This window comes from Argiope bruennichi, chromosome 7 (assembly GCF_947563725.1).
Source record: "Argiope bruennichi chromosome 7, qqArgBrue1.1, whole genome shotgun sequence".
In the NCBI taxonomy this organism is placed as follows: Eukaryota; Metazoa; Arthropoda; class Arachnida; order Araneae; family Araneidae; genus Argiope; species Argiope bruennichi.
This window is the reverse complement of record NC_079157.1, coordinates 7145326-7163325: the sequence shown is the minus strand read 5'-3', so window position 1 is coordinate 7163325 and position 18000 is coordinate 7145326. Positions and strand designations below refer to the sequence as shown.

At 32.9% G+C, this 18000-nt stretch overlaps 1 protein-coding gene across 2 annotated transcripts in view; it reads left to right on the top strand.

Annotated features, from left to right (window-relative positions):
• Window positions 1-2809, top strand: part of LOC129976749 (alpha-tocopherol transfer protein-like) — a 46624-nt gene extending 43815 nt beyond the window's left edge. For both annotated transcript variants that reach the window (XM_056090479.1, XM_056090480.1), the window contains one exon: window positions 2428-2809. In XM_056090479.1, coding sequence (XP_055946454.1) covers window positions 2428-2595 — 168 coding nt within the window. In that variant the 3' untranslated portion in view covers window positions 2596-2809. The remainder of the gene's footprint in view (window positions 1-2427) is intronic.
• Window positions 2810-18000: the final 15191 nt, after the last annotated feature.

Sequence of the window (18000 nt, the reverse complement as noted above, 5' to 3'; positions counted from 1 at the left end):
ATTGCATTTTTGAATTATCGCATTTGCATATTTGTGAAAGTACAAATCTACCGATGCTCAATCTTTTGACAAATTTGATTCCAGTTTGACAAGTAACTACACTTTAGTCTTTGAACTTGTGTACAAATTTTGTCTACTTAGCTGTTTGAGTTTTGTAGTTATGAAATTCATTTGTACTCGAATAGATTGAGATCCAAAATTGACAGAAATCTCGAATTTGATCTTAATTCCATTTATCAAATGTCAGTCATCTATCTAAAAGCATTTTTGAGATATTTTATTAACAGAGACACAGAAAAAAAATGTCAAAAATACGTTTTTCGAGCTCGGAGGAAATATAAAAAGTGGAGAAACGTCAAAATTTCGAATTTTTTGCAATTCTTGGTATAGTAAAAAGTTATAATGGTTTTTTTTTTTCAATTCTATGATAAGTACTTCTTCTGATTTGTCCTTTTCTTTAATATGTATGAGTTATTTCGTATTTTACACTGTTACACATTGTATAAACAATTTATTATGACCACCTCATCAGTATTTCATTGGACAGGTATATTTTACCTTTAATACGGTCTTTATTTTATCTTTCATGGTCTCTACGAGATTTTAATATTAAATTTGTGTGTTCTCTAATCACTTTTAAAGATTAAACCCTTCCAGTAACGAAAAATAGGATAGATATGTAGTAGTAATGGCTCTTTTAACTTCATCGCGTAAATATTGTTACAACCTGTAATTTTGCTTCCTAGCGCGACTAGTGTCATCATAAGAAAGGCCGCCTTACTGTCATCCGTATTGGATGCTGCCGGATGTCGAGTCAGTAATCGCAGAGCTTGGCGGCAAACATGGCGACGAATTTGGTGACTTGGGTGACAAAATGGATAATAATCGAAACTTCGAGAATTTTGTCGAGAATTTTTTCATTAGGAACCGAGTTACGGCTGATTCGTCTAGAAGATTCTAGCCCCGCCTCCCGGAACTATAAAAGACCGGCACTCTCAATCTCTGGATGTGTCGAGTAGACGGAATCGACAAAGAGTAACGAGTCTTCCAGAGAATAGCGAAGCAACGACCAGCATTGTGTGGAGCGAGTACTGAACTGCTGTGTGCCGAACCCTGTCGTCTACTGCGAAGGCAGCATCTTATATTGTGTGTAGTAGCCAGTTGGGAGAAGTAGTGAGTCGGCAGCTAAAGCGAGAAGTTCAGCCGTTGGAGAGACCGTAGAGCGAAGCTCCTAGGAACCCCTTTTCTGCTAGATTCTGTCTGGTTGCTTCGTGTGCTGTAGGCGATTACTATATGTGGGCTACTGTTTATTGGAGTGTGATACTGTGTGCTGTCCAATGTTCGTCTCGGATGTAAATATTTGTCGTCTGTGTATTCTTCGTCTTTGTGTACTCGTGCTCTTCGAGTAAATAAACATCATCGTTTTCTAATTTTTCTACTAAAGTTTCAGGACTTGGGGTGTTGTAGAAGTGCTAAGGGGCCACCTAAATAATTTGATTTTTCTTGTCCAAGAAGCAAGTTTTATTTAATATAGTAATTATGTCAGGAAGCAATATCTTGTCAAAATAATGGAATAACATATCAAAGATAGAGAAAAGATATTAACTTAATAGAATGTACTTTACTAGTAACGATGCTTAAATATTGAATCTTATGGGGAGGGTTTCACTCGTGTCAAGAATCTCAAATCATACCAAAAGTCCTTTTCAAGTCCATAACTTTTCAATAAACAGAAATGAGGAACTAGTCTTTGATTTTTTGTTCTAATATATTTGCTATTTTTTATACAGAGCAATATGCTATGAGTAAAATTATCAGAAATCTTTTGAAATAACCTTTCAGTCTCCATTTATCGGTATTATGTTGTTGATGACTATTCAATTTGTCAAAATACTCTGCAGAAATGTGTTCAATCATTTATTATGATGATTTAAATGTAATAAAATGAATTGATGAATTTCAAAAGAATTTCGAATTGCATTAATTGGTATCATTCGATGGAAATCTATATGAAATCACGCTCTGAAAATTATACTGAAATGAAAATAATTTAATTTCATGGAAATTTCTCAATCGTTTTTATTTCCTGGCACATTTAGACAAGTAGAAACTAGTATTTTAACATCCACCATTCACAAACTGCTTCTTTGCTGATGAAACTGTTATTACACGTGCATTCGTATTTGGGCAAGGTAGCCATGAAAAATCGTATATGGCACATATAAATCGAATATAATAAGATGGTAGACGAAAACATATTAGTATTTGGATCATTTATTATTATTTTTTTTATACATTTGTGACATAGTACATTGTACCTTTGCACTAAGGCTCTTCATGCATCTAATTCAAGAAATCCGCCATCTGTGTCCTGTCTACTTACTGCAAACTTAAATTATTATTGAATATTTTTATATTTTCTTACAGGTATTCTTCCATTCCAAACCTGAGGATCTGCTGAATTACTTTCCCAAGTCCATAATTCCAACTCAATACGGAGGAAGCCTGGAAAATTACCACGATTCAGAACTGATGAATAAGCTGAACGAGGAAGTTGATAATTATCCCGAGAAAGGATTGCCAAACTATTTTTAATTTTCTACGTTTTGCTTAGTAGAACCAATTTGGAATAAGAAAACTTTTGCTTATAATATTTATTAATAAAACTTTTGCATATAATATTTATAAAAACGTATTCACTGTACAAGTTTCTATGAGGTACAATACGTTTAAATTTTTTTAAACATTAAGAAGTAATTTTTAGAATTGCATATTACAGTTCTGGTATTATTAAACCCTTTTTATCTTTTCTGGTTTTTTTCATATGATACTTTCTAGCATATTTTTCACTCATGCCTTTGAGGTGAGTCCGAGACGTTTTCTATAAGATTCAGATCTGAACTCTGGACAGTCCATTCCAATCAGTTCACCCCATTGTCATCATACAATCCACGGTGAACCTAACAACATGACAAATGGCGTTGTCATCCTGGAAATAACAATGATCTAACACTTAAAATTGCCGCGTAGCACATTGTTGTCTAGAATAGTGGAGTAGATGTCGGTGTTGTCTTACTATGAACTGGTATCAAGGGTCCTTATCCATAACATGAATAACATCCCACAATTCCTCCTCCGTAAAACTTTACTGTAGGTGCAATGCATTCTAGCAAAAGGCATTCTCAATGCATTCGCCAAACCCACACACTGCCATTCGTCTGGTAGAGATTTAACCTTAATTTATCACTCCAGAGAACCGGTTTCCACTCATCTATGGTCCAATTTCGATTCCCTTGCTCCAACTCAACCGAACGGCGCGGTTGGATATTCGTGTGGCAATACGACCATGGAAACCAATCCTGGATGCTTGTGGAACTCCTGGGGTATGAGGGCCATTGTTTTGGTAGGGTTTTTCTGAATTTCTTGGACAGTACTTGTCAGTCTCTACCTCTTAGTTCTGCGGGTCTCCTGGGTCGAAGCACATTCTGACAATCACCACTCACCTTTTTATATTTTCTTACAGGTATTCACTCACCTTTCAGTTATTAATCAGAAAAGACACTGTCAATTTTGGAATTTTTAACTCACTAGATAAACCCCTTAAGGATCGGCCACTTCTATTCTTTCTCACCATTTCCATCCTTATTCGCCTTTCCCGAAGTCAGACAATTTTGAATTTCGTGGCATCTTGCATGCAACAAATGCCAATGCTCTTTACTACACGATATTTAAGTATAAAAGATCGTGTAAGATAAGTAGATCAGGACCGCAGATATCCCCATCTGTATGGATGCCCAAAAACTTATTGGTAGATAGTGCATATAGCCAGAGTCTAAAGTGGAAATCAAGACATTATATGGATACGTTAAACATTAAAGCTAAAAAACTTTTTTTTATCTAGATACCGTAGAGTAGTAATTAATCAGAAAATTGAGGTTCAAACTTTTTTGCACTAGATATTAAAAAAACTGTACTTTTTTATTAATATGTGTTTTCTTTTTCTTTACTTATATATAGACGCAGACGAAACTGCAGCCGTAGTTGCTAGTGTCAAATATATAGATGTAGACTTAGTTAAATCATATATTTTTCCAAAATTGATTCTGCGTTTTGGAATTTTATTTGATTCATGATGATATTATGGATCATATGTGATTATACCTATATAAAAGAAATCTTTTTAAATATATAAAGAATAATGACATAGAAATAAAGTTTCAGGAAAAGAAAAAGAGATATGTTTTCTTGCAGTTGTTAGGCAGATACGACAGGCAGTAGTTCTTGCTTTGGTCAAGTTCACACGAAGCGCTTCGCTAGGTGGCGTTGCATATTTGGCTGGTTCGGTTCAGACATGTTCGTCGCAAAAATTCGGGTGAACAGTCACTATTAGAGTTAGTTAATATTAAATTACTAGAATTACTAGAGTGGAGCGCTGTAGACGGTGATCACCGATAAAAAAAACCCACCAATTATTCATTTTCTCAATACAATGTATTTCATTAACGTAACGAACATATACATTGTTTGATCTCACAAAAGTTGAATGTAAAGTGAAAAAAGTAATATATTTTTTATTCTAAAGCATAAAAATGAAATAAAGAAAATCAATATTCTTTTCGAAGAGCAATTGAGTGAACGACATTTTTTGTCTGTCCGTCTTTAGCCAACACAAATAAGCTCGATAGTTTCCCCACGCGAGAACATTCGATGCAATATATCGTCAGTCATTGAATCTTTGTGCTTATCCCACAACGTGTCTGCCCATCATGGGAAACATGTTGTCAACACTATAACGAAAAATAAACGAATTTGTGTTGCTGTACAGCCCAGTGCTGCTTCAGAAAACATATCGACCATGTGATGGTCGCCTTTGAACAAACCGAGTGCAAGGCATGCATCTTTGTATGTTGGATACTGTTGTCGATTCACTTTGCGTATATCTTGGAATGACAAAGGGCCGGTTACATTAACCAACAACAGTCGCAGATTGAAGCACTCACTCTGCCTTGGACTGACTGTATATACTCGGCCCAAAGTGTTTGATTTGAACAGGCCGGGCCACGCATCACTTGGAGGGCCTTGCTTGAGGGGCGTCCATTTTTTGTTTGAATCCATGTGAAATAGCGTGGTACTTTGGAATAAAGTAGTGTTTGTGCAAATTCACCGAAAGTATCCTCGCGATTACAAAATTCGAAAAATTCGGTGTGTGTACTTTTTAGTGGATTTATGGCACGCTCAATTCTATCTCGTTGGTGAAAAATACGTGCTGGCCGTTTACAAGATGGACGGCTAAATGTATAGCTGCTAGGTCCCGTTCCTGAATTGGGAAACCAAAGATACGCCAGACAGCTTCATTGAAGCTGATGTACCGGCCAATTTGGTAGCACAGTATTCCGTCGTTGTCATTCAATCGAGGAGCATTCACATCGGTATTTTGAATTTGAAACACAGCCATATCGCTGCCTTTATTCCCATACTTGCAACTGTATTTTATGCTGTTCACCGAACTGCAGAATCCAACATTTATATGAGCATTGAATGTTCTGCTCAGCATTGGAGAGTATGGTATCACCCAACGATTGTCAATGTCAATGTCTGCGTTGTTAGTATTTATTCCCGCTATTATCAGCATTTCCTCCACGATATATTGGATATCCATCAACATTTGTGATCGTGTCGTTGGTGAAAACTTTAGGAAAACGCTTTGTACAGTTTTCATCTGCCATGCAAGCCGATAAACGATTCAGATCATCGCATGAGAAATGAATCATGTTTGTGGTAACAATATCGAACAGTAGTTGATCAGTAGACGGATCTGCGTAAATTACACTATATATTTCCCCAGGGCGTATTTTGTCGACTAACCAAATCAAAATGTGTAAATAAGGTAATCCTCGCTTTTGCCTTTCAAAAGTGTGGAACCGAATACGTGTAATTTTGTAATAAAACTCATTAAAGACTTCAATTTTTTTTTGAACACACGTACTATAATGTTATAACGATGTATTGCATTTTGGCCTGGCAATAGCAAAGATGTAATCTCCTGCCACTTTGGATTACATGTAAATGTGATAAGTAAACACGGTCATCCGTAATCGCGCACGAAAGTCATAGCATCCTATATGTATTCTTGCCTATAACGTGGACTGCCTACGTACGATGATGGTAGAATGATAAAGTTACCAATTTCATCGATGTCGGCGTCGCTCATGATAGCGCCTTCCAAGTGAATATATTCTTCTCAAGTGAATATACGCAGCTTCTGTTGATTGTGTCGTAGGAATCGCAGTCGTTCGCTTTCTATCTTCACGTATGTGTCGACCATGAACTGTTGGCACCGGTCACGACATCGCAGAATGACGTTGTTTTGACCGCGTCGAATCATCATACGATATGCATAAAAATCCATCGAGCTCACTTTCTTGTTTATTTCCGCTCCTGTAACAACATGAATATAATATAATGTAAATATTAATTCAAAATGAATAATGATGTTCATAATGAATGAATTAATTGTAGCGGGACTTGTTGTTTAATGTTTATGCAATATACGTCTTGTCCCTTCCAGAAAATTAGCAGTTATTGGAGAGCGTCGTATGAACGGTGAGTGTCGGCGATGGACATTTGATTATTGTTTCTTCTTCGAATCACAATTTCTCGGGTCGATGTGCGGTTTCTAACCATGATTCCAGCAACGTCGTCAACAACAGGCGCATTGAATCTACTCAAGTGCTCTCCAGCAGGCGTTTTTTTTTTTTTTTTTTTGGATTGATGACAATAGAGTGATTATGACTTTGCAATTCGTGCATGTGTGATTTGAAGAATTTCAATAATTCATTGCGTTCATTCAGTAGGGCGTCCAGTTCGCCGACGATGCGCCTGGCACTAAGTGAATTGAGGTTATTATAGCTGCAACGTGCATCCACATGATTCATGTCTTCATCGCTCATGAAGTAGATTTGTAAAAATTTATGTGCTTCGTTTGGCATTGGCAGCAATGAGCCTACTTTGTGGTACACTTGGCTTTTGATTTTGAACGTTGAATTGAATTGTTAGTCATTTGCAGCAGTATCGTGAACTATTTCGGTTGCTCGGAACAAAGTTATTTGGAAGCATGGATTGAATGTGCGAATGGACTTCAGGAACTGGTTTGTATCTGATTCCGTGCCGATGTGCAAGCCGTTCAATGGTTCTGGTAATGTCTCAATTTCTGGTAATTGCACTTTTCCTGACTTCCCGGCTGACTCATGTTTGTTCTTTTAGCATTTTACCACCCTTTTTACAATCATAAAACACGTATATATTTCTTATAAATTATTAAATTTTATATTACGTATTTATACACGTATATATTTCTTAAAAATTATTATATTAAAATAAATCGTACAAAATTTTGCCCGCACTGCGTTGTGATATAAAACAAATGCAGAAATGACGCGACACTTCTCGTGAATGACTATAAATTAAAATAAATCGTACAAAATTTTGCACGCACTGCATTTTGATACAAAACAAATTCAGAAATGACGCCACACTTCTCGTAAATGACTGAATGCATGTGTGGATGAAAATTCGATGAGGCGGACGTAGCGCCATCTGTCATACAACACATAAATCATTTCATTTTGTTTGAATTACCATTGACGGGTTAATTATTTGGATATAGTTCATACAAAAATACTAAAATCGTGATTAAAAAATGGGAGGGTGGGGACAGGAGGGTGAAAATTTGGGATTATAGGTATTTTTTGATGCCAAATAAAAAAGAAATAAAAAAAAACAATTTTTTTGTAAAAAATATAGAAAAAAAATCTGGATAGGGACACCCTAATTACATAGCGTTATTAAATATACTTTACGACCTATTCTTATACCTACCAAATACACATTCTTATACCTGCCAAATTCATAAAAATTTGACGAGCCGTTTCGGAGAAGTAAGAACATAAACATCGTGACACGAGATTTTTAATATTATATAACCAAATTAGTAAAAATACCAAGTTAATATCAGCAAAAAGAATGAATATAGAATCAAAACGAAAGAAATTAAGAATCCGGTCTGAAAACTTTCTCAAGGGTCACTCTCAGGCAGGGATTCATACAAGGAATTTTTTCTGTGAGGGTCTGACTTTTTTCCAATAATATTAACCCCCCTTGACCCGAAAATTCCGTAAAATTGAGGCTTCAGAGATAAACCAGCTTTTACAGAAATAAAGCAATAAATTACAATCTCCAATTTTAAAGAAAATTATAATAACATAATATAAACTACAAAAGAACATTCACAACCAATTATAGAAGCAAAAAGGAAAGTAAATACCAGCAGCAGGTAAAATCTCTACAAAAAAAGGCTCACAACATGTTTCCCGCGTCCTTACTGCATAAAAACGCTTCGTCATTCAAAGTAATAAATAATTGGAGTGTCTCAGCGCCATAATTAATCTTATATATATATATATATATATAACCAATCTTAAGTAAGAAAAAGTTTGAAAACGAAACTAAAATGAAAACGAAACAAAAACAGTTTCGAAATCGCAACTAAAATTTATAACCTATTTAAACTAAAACCAAAAAAAGAACTTCATAGTATTTAGAGAGCGCAATTGCAGCTACTTCTAAAACATAGATGAATTGATACAAAAGTATTAGAATCAAGTTAATAGAAAAAACAAAAAATCAAAAAAATTATAAAAAATATAAAAAAATAAAATAAAAAAAGAATCCGGCCTGAAGACTTTTTCAAGGGTCTCTCTCAGGCAGGGATTCAAAGAAAGGGATTTTTTCTGTGAGGAAAAACAGACATTGTCTAAAAATGATTCCTCGTGACCCGAAAATCCCCTGAAATTATGCTCAAGAGATATACCATTTTAACAGAAAGGAAATATAAAACAACAAATAAGAAGAAATTAACCACAACAAAGTAAAAATACAATAACAAAAATAACAATAAAAACAAACAATTAAAAATTAAAAACGAAAAGGCCAGTACATACCATTAACAGTCAAGAAAACTTTAAACTATTGATTGTGATTCCCTGTTTTTAAAAAACTAGCGGTAAATTATGTAAACAGATGTAGGCCCCAGATATATATATATATATATATATACAGGGTGGCCATAATTAAACTGACAGTGCTCGCAGTGCTCTGTAGAGCGATCTATTTGCTAGAATGACGCCACATTTTGCAAGAAGATTAAACAAGACGGAGAGCGAAGGATTCCGCGAAAGAAAAAATTAGTTCCAAAAGTCACCGCCAGGGGAATATGGGGCGCTGTGTAATAGAAAATAGAGTGTTTACAAATGCAAATCAATACGGAAATAAAATATTCTTTTATTTTGCACATTTGCTGATTCTTTTATTTTGCACATTGCTTAGTTCAAGTGCAATATGGCAACACTTTTAAAAAAGCGAAAAATTTACATAAACACCGATAAAGTCTCTTTATCTGCAATTTTACTTACTGGGTAACAGAAAACGCTGAGCAGAAAAAGTTTTTTATTCAAATCTCATTGGCACAGTGTCAGCTGCTTGGGCTTTAAAAGGCAATGTGTTACTTTTCGAAACAATCGGATTGAAAGTTTATGTGCAATGTCTCCTTCTTTAGTCGAGCGTGCGTTACTGGTCAAATTCTTTTACCTCAACCAGTGCAACGCGTCAGCCGCTTTTCGTTCTTTTAGAAAGCACAAAAAAAAATGCTTAAAGGTAACGGTCCTTTGTCAGTTAATCGGCTAAAAGTAATGGTTGCGAAGCTTGAGAAAACAGGTTCTCTGAAGGCAGAGGACGAAAACCTGTACCACAGGATACAATCGAAGCAGTTGCCACGGCGATTGTCAACAGAGGACAAGACAATATTGCTGCCACTTCTAGCGCTCGTGGAGTAGCTCGGAATATGGATATGCCTTACAGTACGGTATGACAAATCTTACGAAGAATTATCCACTTCTATCCGTACAAGATCAGCCGTGTACAAGAGTAACGTCATAGCGATTGACTTTTGCTCTCACTTTTCTTGCCAGAATGGAGGTGGATGATGCTTGGCCGTGGAAAATCTTATGGGGAAACGAGGCCCACTTTTACCTGAATGGAACTGTGAATACCCAGAACTGCCGAATTTGGGATGACACATCACCACATGTAGTCACAGCAATTCCCTTACATTCACCAAAGGTAACTGTTTGGTGTGGGTTCACAGTAGAATTTATCATAGGTCCATTCTTCCATGAGACCATTACCCCGACAGGACCGGTAACCTGTTCTGTTACCGGAGAGAAATATCACCACATGTTGAACAGCTTTGTCATTCCGTAAAGACAAAGACAATGCCCGGGGGAAATCCTTTTCATGCAAGATGGAGCCCCTCCACACGTTGCTTTACAAGTACAACAGCTGAAATTCACAACAGAAAGAGTCATTAGCCTCTGCTTTCCAACTGCATGGCCACCTCGGTCCCCTGATCTTACCCCATGCGACTTCTGGCTATGGGGGTTACCTTAAGTCCAAGGTCTATCAAGGAGTTATCCAGGACCTGGCTAAGTTGAAGGATAACATATCACGGACTGTACGAGAGATTATGCGGACATGTTACTTTCTGCTGTTGTGAATACTGTGCACAGAATGCAATATGTGGTCCACAAACACGGCAGCCACATTGAACATGATTTGAATGTGCAAAATAAAAGGTAATTTTATTTCCGTATTGATTTGCATTTGTTAACACTCTATTTTCTATTACACAGCGCCACATATTCCCCTAGCGGTGACCTTTGGAACTTTTTTTTTGCGGAATCCTTCGTCTTCCGTCTTGTTTAATTTTCCAACAAAATGTGGCGTCAATCTCGCTAATAGATCGCGCTACAGAACACTGTGAGCACTGTCAGTTTGATTATGGTATATAACGAATGATTTGGTCTCGTACCGAGTCGAGAAGAAATAAAAAATTTTACTGTTGGAGACCAGCGTCTAAAGAGCAAAATTTCAGCAGTTGTTTATGTAAGACGAGCGCTTGCGCGGGACTCTCTGCAACTGACATCATTTGTCAATATCTCTTTATGTGAGGTTTCCAAAACGGACCAGAAGTGATAACAGACTCGGTAACTTCATATATTTGATTTCAAGATATCGAAACGAAATCCTACTGCATCAATATTTTAGTGTTATATTATTAAAGATAATGTGGATGCTTCATGCTGCTCTATCGTGCGCTGTTTGTTTACAAATGATAGACAATGTGTGAATACATTTATCACAATATTCTTTGCTCATCATTCATTAATCCAAAGGCGTTCGATAATAAGTATATTTTAAATATATAATTTGATTTATAAAAAGAGCAAACATTTCGGAATGACTTTCCATATTCACCGTGCAGCGGCGCTGAGATCGCCGCTCAATATTCTTTGCTCATCATTCATTAATCCAAAGGCGTTCGATAATAAGTATATTTTAAATATATAATTTGATTTATAAAAAGATGTTTTCATTCGTTTACGCTCTTGTATTGTTCCTTAACATATCAAGAATGATTCAATCTAATATCGAATCACATAGAAACAGTAAGTTACATTGATAATGTAATTATTTAATTACATTTATTTATTTTACGAGTTTGTTCGGGGCGATCTCAGCGCCGCTGCACGGTGAATATGGAAAGTCATTCCGAAATGTTTGCTCTTTTTCTAATGAAAACGTGTTCCTTTCTGAGTTCCATACGTGCGCATGGTAGTTATGTATTATAATGGATAGAATTTGGAAATCTACGATTCAAATTCATCTTTCCCATACTAACACTAGGTTAAGTCACATCTTCTTTCGAGAGAAACAGTAAAAGATCAATAAACATATTTTAAAAAGCAACCGAAATATTTAAAACAAAGATTTTGAACGTGATTGGCTGTTCTGGTCATGTGATTCCCTGGCGTATTGTCCACCCTAATGTGCAGACACGCATATTATTAGAAACCATGTACTCTTTGATATTGAGATATATATTTAAGTATTATTTACAAATGCGAAATTTGTGGTGCAGAATTTTATCATAAACAGTATTTAACGAGGCATCAATCTCGACTTCATGGAGTGAAATCTATTTGTGTAATCAAGGAATTTCCATGTATTTATTGTGAGGAAAGATGTTCTTCAAAATAAATAAAATATAAAAAGTCTGTCAGAGCACAGAGTAAATATTCATGATGTAAAGAAATATACAATATCTTCTCAAGAAGAAAAATGGCACAAAAGTTTCACTTTCTTAGCGAGCTTAGGAACCCCTCATTTAATGCATGAACATGAAATCCCAAATATTAATAATTGTCAGAATTTGGAATTTAAAAAATACAAAGGTATGTATGAGACGTTTTATATTTATTATTGTTTGTCGTCTATTCAGTAGTGAAATAGATTTCTATTATTATCATTCTAAATCTTTTATTATTGTATTTATTTTTAGCTAAATGTCTACAAATTGTTGCTTATTTACCAAATTAATTCTCGCATGGATTAATAACAATTGTTTATCATTTTTACTTAGAATATTGTTTCAATGTTCAGTTGATCGTACTGTTAATTAATTGCATACTGATGTAAATATCAATTTCAATGTATCGTGTTTCACCTTTTTTACTCTTAAAATTATTCTTCTTGCATATGATTATAATAATTAAATCTTAATTCATTTTGAAGAGTGAACAAAAGTCATGATTCAAAAACTTTTTTGTACTGCTTTTTTTAAAGGTTCTTTAAATTGTTGTAATTATGATTTAGTAGTATTTATAAATAAACAATACTACTCAGTGATACAAATTAAAGCATTATGTTTTATAGAAATGAATAATTCTCCTAAAGTAAAGATAATGATTTATATTGTCTGTGAGATTAAAAAATTCGCCATTGGGTTTATATGCGATTAGTTTGACAACTTTAATACGGAATATTATAATTTCGTAAATGTAATATAACCGTAATAGACATTATAGCTCTTTAATGTTCAAAAAACATTTGCTGCATTGAAACATCTTTCCCCAATTAGTGGAGCAACTGACAATAGATAAAAGAATCTTTATGTACTACTTACTCAGAGTATTCAAATTTTATTCATTCTAATTCAGAGTGCTCGTTCAGCATTTTTTTTTTTTTTTGTATTGAGTTGCATAGTTTTAATATATATATATATGTGTGTGTGTGTAACATTATTTTATGTGAAGCAGGATGCAGTTTGAAGACATTGAAGAGACTTTTTTAATTATTTTTAATATCCATCCGGAAAGCATAATTATTTACAAGCAGAGACGCGGACAAGACGTCCGCCATAGCGCAGTACAAAAACCGAAGTGGAGAAGGAGCGAGAAATAAATTATCCCTTGTCTTATATAACCTGAGATTTTGATAGGGAAAATGTTTCTTCATAGTGCTAATATATAAATAAGATTCTGATAGGGATTTCTGACGCATGTCAATCACATGTAAGGGAGACACAGGGATCTTTCAAGAAAGAATATGCTTACTTGACATTTTTTACCACTTCACGCCGAGCGTGTGAAAGTGGTAGCGTTTAGCCGATTCAGCAATTTTATAAAGCTTCTCTTGGATTAATTGAGTGGAGAAAGTGGAATTGGATCACGAAATAAGAGAATATTTTAGAATGAAGTTACTATATATATATATATATATATATATATATATATATATATATATATATATATATATATATATATATATATATAGGTGAAATGTTGCATAATGACATGATACTAAAAAGTTTTATGATTATTTTTTAAATAATTAGGTGAACAGGCCTGCAATGTGGGCTTCTGGTTTTAGAAAAAAGGTAAAAATCCATGCAAACATGCATGCTGTAAGTTTTCACAGGAGTTTGGAACATATTTACTTAGAAGGGAAAATATATATATATATATATATATATATATATATATATATATATATATATATATATATATATATATATATATATATATATATATATATATATATATATATATATATATAATGTTACTTTTTTGGCAGTATTTATTAAAAATCAATTCTACAGAATTTCCATCAGAATTAAGAAAATTTGCATGCATCTATAAAATTAAGATAATTTCACAGCTGGATGAAATATTGTTTGTTTCATAGGGATGTTCTTATGTTTAGCATGTAATATGCATAATTGTATTATAATTTCACATTTAAGTAATTTGTTCATTTCTTATCTAGATCTTTGCACATGGCTAACTGAAGAAGAGAAAAACTCCGATTCAAAATATTTCTCTCTGGCAAGAAAGGAAATAAATGTGCAATCGAAGTGGTAATTACAAACAAACCACAGATGATATAAAGAGACAATTAAAAGCTCAAGGTATGAATAGGTATTTTACAACACATCCAATATTCAAGTGCAACAGATAGACTCGAAAGTGTTGGTATCATACTATAAATAACATTATAAACATGCAAAGAATTTGAGTCATTTATCCATCACTAAAGCAGATAAAGAAGCAATTACAGGTATGTTTGTGCTTAGATAGTGTAAGCTATATATGTATGTTAGCTGAAACTACTCATAAATATATAATAAATATTTGTAGATGCTTAACATGTCTTTTAAATTATTTAAATTTACAATTGTTTACAATATCATGCAGATATGATTTGATATCAATATTAGAAAAGAAAGAAATTTAATTCCATTTTAAATATACCATTATATTTTTCTGCATTTGATATGTATTTGTGATTTTTGTACCACGATCATTGTCTAGGTATTTTATCTTATTTTCATATTTTTATGTTTTTGTGAAAGAGAACACTTGGTAATAATTATTACCGAGGTTTTAATGTCTGTTTTTCTTCTTCTTTATTTAAAGAAGATTCTTATAAGGGGTTAAAGAAAAGATAATTTTAAAGGACATTAGAAAAAATCTTGACAGCAGTCTTCATCGAACTCAACTAATTACAAGGATAGACCTTCACAATATCCAGAAAGATAAGACACAATATCCAGAAAGATAAGACACAATATCCAGAAAGGTCTTTCATTAGATGGACAAAGATCTGTAATAAAAAGCAATGAAGTCAGTGTTTGTGCATGGATTAAAAAAAATGTAAAATGAAGAGAACAGTCCTGTTTTGTTTTATAAATGGCAGGATGAGGACCATTCTATAATTGCAAAGAAGGACTTCATGCTAATTTTAATGACAAAATTTCAAAAAGAAATTGCTGAATTGTTTTGGTTTTGATAGGGTATGGGTTGATTCAACTTATGGTATATCTGGATATCAGTTTGAGTTGATTACCCTTTCGAAAATAGATGAGTATCAAGAAGGGCTTTCTGTAGCATTCTGCATTACATCGACTGTTGATACAAACATGATCACACATTTATTTCAGTGTATAAATCCAATACTTCCAGCAATTTAAAACACTGTTTTTATGAGTGACGATACAGTAATGTTAAAAAAAATGCTTGAATTAATCTTGCCAAAAATATCTTTTATGCGCATGGCATGCGGATAAGAATTGGCAGTAACATCTATGTTAGTTTAAAAAAATTAGGGTTGAAGTATATAAAGCATTAAAAACATTAATATATGAATTAGATAAAGAAAATTTTCAAGTCACGTTAAACAATTTTTTTGAAATGTTGCATGATGACATGATACTAAAAAGTTTTATGATTATTTTTTAAATAATTAGGTTAACAGGCCTGCAATGTGGGCTTCTTGTTTTAGAAAAAAGGTAAAAATCAATACAAACATGCATGCTGAAAGTTTTCACAGGAGTTTGGAACATATTTTCTTAGAAGGGAAAAATACTAAACATGTGGATAAAGTAATAAATGAGTTGGTTAATTTAGTTAATGATTAGAATTACAGTTGGTATATAAAATCAATCAAGGGAAAAGAAAGTGAAAATAAGTGGAATGTCATTTCATCTAATAATACCTATTGTATTTCTATAAATCACTTCTGTAATAATGAATGTGTTATATCTTATTGTATTTGTTTTCTTTGTACAACTACCTATTCATGCTCTTGTCATGACTATGAAATAACAAACTTCATGTGTAAACACATATATTTTGTATCACTTTCCTTAGATGATCCAAAAAAGTTTACTTGTCCAATCAGCAATCTATATGATTCTGTATCAATAATGCAATCTAGTGGCATTAATAAAATGAATCAGCATGAATTAAATAAACTCTCTAATTGCAAAATTAAATTCTCTGTCTCATAGGGATGAAAAGGGTGCCTGCCAAATTGATCATCATTTAAATGCTATCTAACATTTGATGCAAATTACTAAAAGATTTTAGAACCCCAAATTGCCAATTCTGAATGTTCATAATGTTATGAATTTTATTATGTTTATAATCTATTATTAGATAACTGTCACTGGGCTTGTAAAGTGCCAAAAGTCACAACACAACTCATAATTTATCCCATCCTCAAGATTCTTTAAAACCAACTTATCCCAAATGCTGACATGATTAATATATTTCTAAATTATTAAGAAGGGGAGAGAACTCGGCAGTCCATTTTGAATTATTTTTCATTAACTGATTATTGACAAGAAATGCACTTTAGATCATTTATTCTCTAAAGTATTATCTTCAGTTATTAAGTATTGTATACTACAGGATATAAATCAGTACTTTTATATTTTGTAGTGTCAAATAAGAACTTTTTTCTTCAGTCTGTTTAAGTAAAAGTTGCTCAGAATCAGAAAAGTGTCTGACTCAAAGTTTAAAATATATCTAAGAGTGTATATGTTTAAACTTAGATCCAGAAAAAAAATTAGCATTAATTCTTTCTTATAATATTTAAAACTTTGCAATTTTGAAGGGAAATGTAAATTTCAAACCAGTTGGAAGATAAGCTGGTAAAGTGAGTGCCATGCTTTAGAGAAAGATTCCCCCATCCTAATTGAAAACAATTCTAGAAAAATATAATAATTTTAATTTTGTGAAGAATGAAAATTTTTTTGAAAAAGAGAAATGTTCTGAGTTTTAATTTTTTTTTTTTTTTTACATTTAAAAAAAATTAAGCATTAGAAAATTTTATTTAAACAAATGCAAGAGATAAAATTATTTCAAATCTTAAGTATTTCAGTACAGGAATATAGACAGTCACACTAAGTATAAAACTCATTTAAATTTATGAATATTTTGATTAATCTACTTGATAATTTTCTAGACACTGATTTTAATTTTATTAATCATTGTAATTAAAATAAATAAGCCTCTGAATTCATAGCGATGTTAACTTAAGAAAATGTGGAAAAGGAAAACTTGCAAGATTAAATTTAATTGTATTTTTAATATCCATTCTCTTTTCACAATAATTGAATCTAAGCTCAATTTGAAATAATGATTTTTAAAAAAGGATATGGAATCTTTTATTTTTACTGTCAAATTTTGTTTACAAATTCAATTTTATAATATAATAAATAATATTTGATAGAAATAAAGTAAAAACAAAATTGTAGAATTTTTAAATTCTGACAAAAAAAAAGTTATTGATTCTGGTATATTGAGTAATATAATATACAATGGCTATAAAAAATTATTTGTAGAATTTTTTAATAAAAAAACCTTTGCCCAGAAGGGAATTTGGATATAAAGCCAATATTTTTTTCATATCCATATCATATTCATCATAAACATATGCTTTTTTCTTCTGATTTTTCTGGATTCCTCTAATTAACTTGATCTTCATAGTCTACACAACTGTTATTCATTATGGTGTTGATTTCACAACATGTTTCTTCCTTTAGTAAGACAGATGTTCACGCAAAATGTTTATTAGAATGAGATCACTGACTAATATCAATTTGGCCAAGACAATTTAACGGTAAACAATATGTGGTAGGGATCTGTGACATCAACATAGGGGATAAAAATGCTAACCGATTCAGTATGCTAGGAATTCTAAACCAAATTTATCATCATATTCAGTAGTGGCATGACGAGTATAGCTGGTCATTGTGCTGTA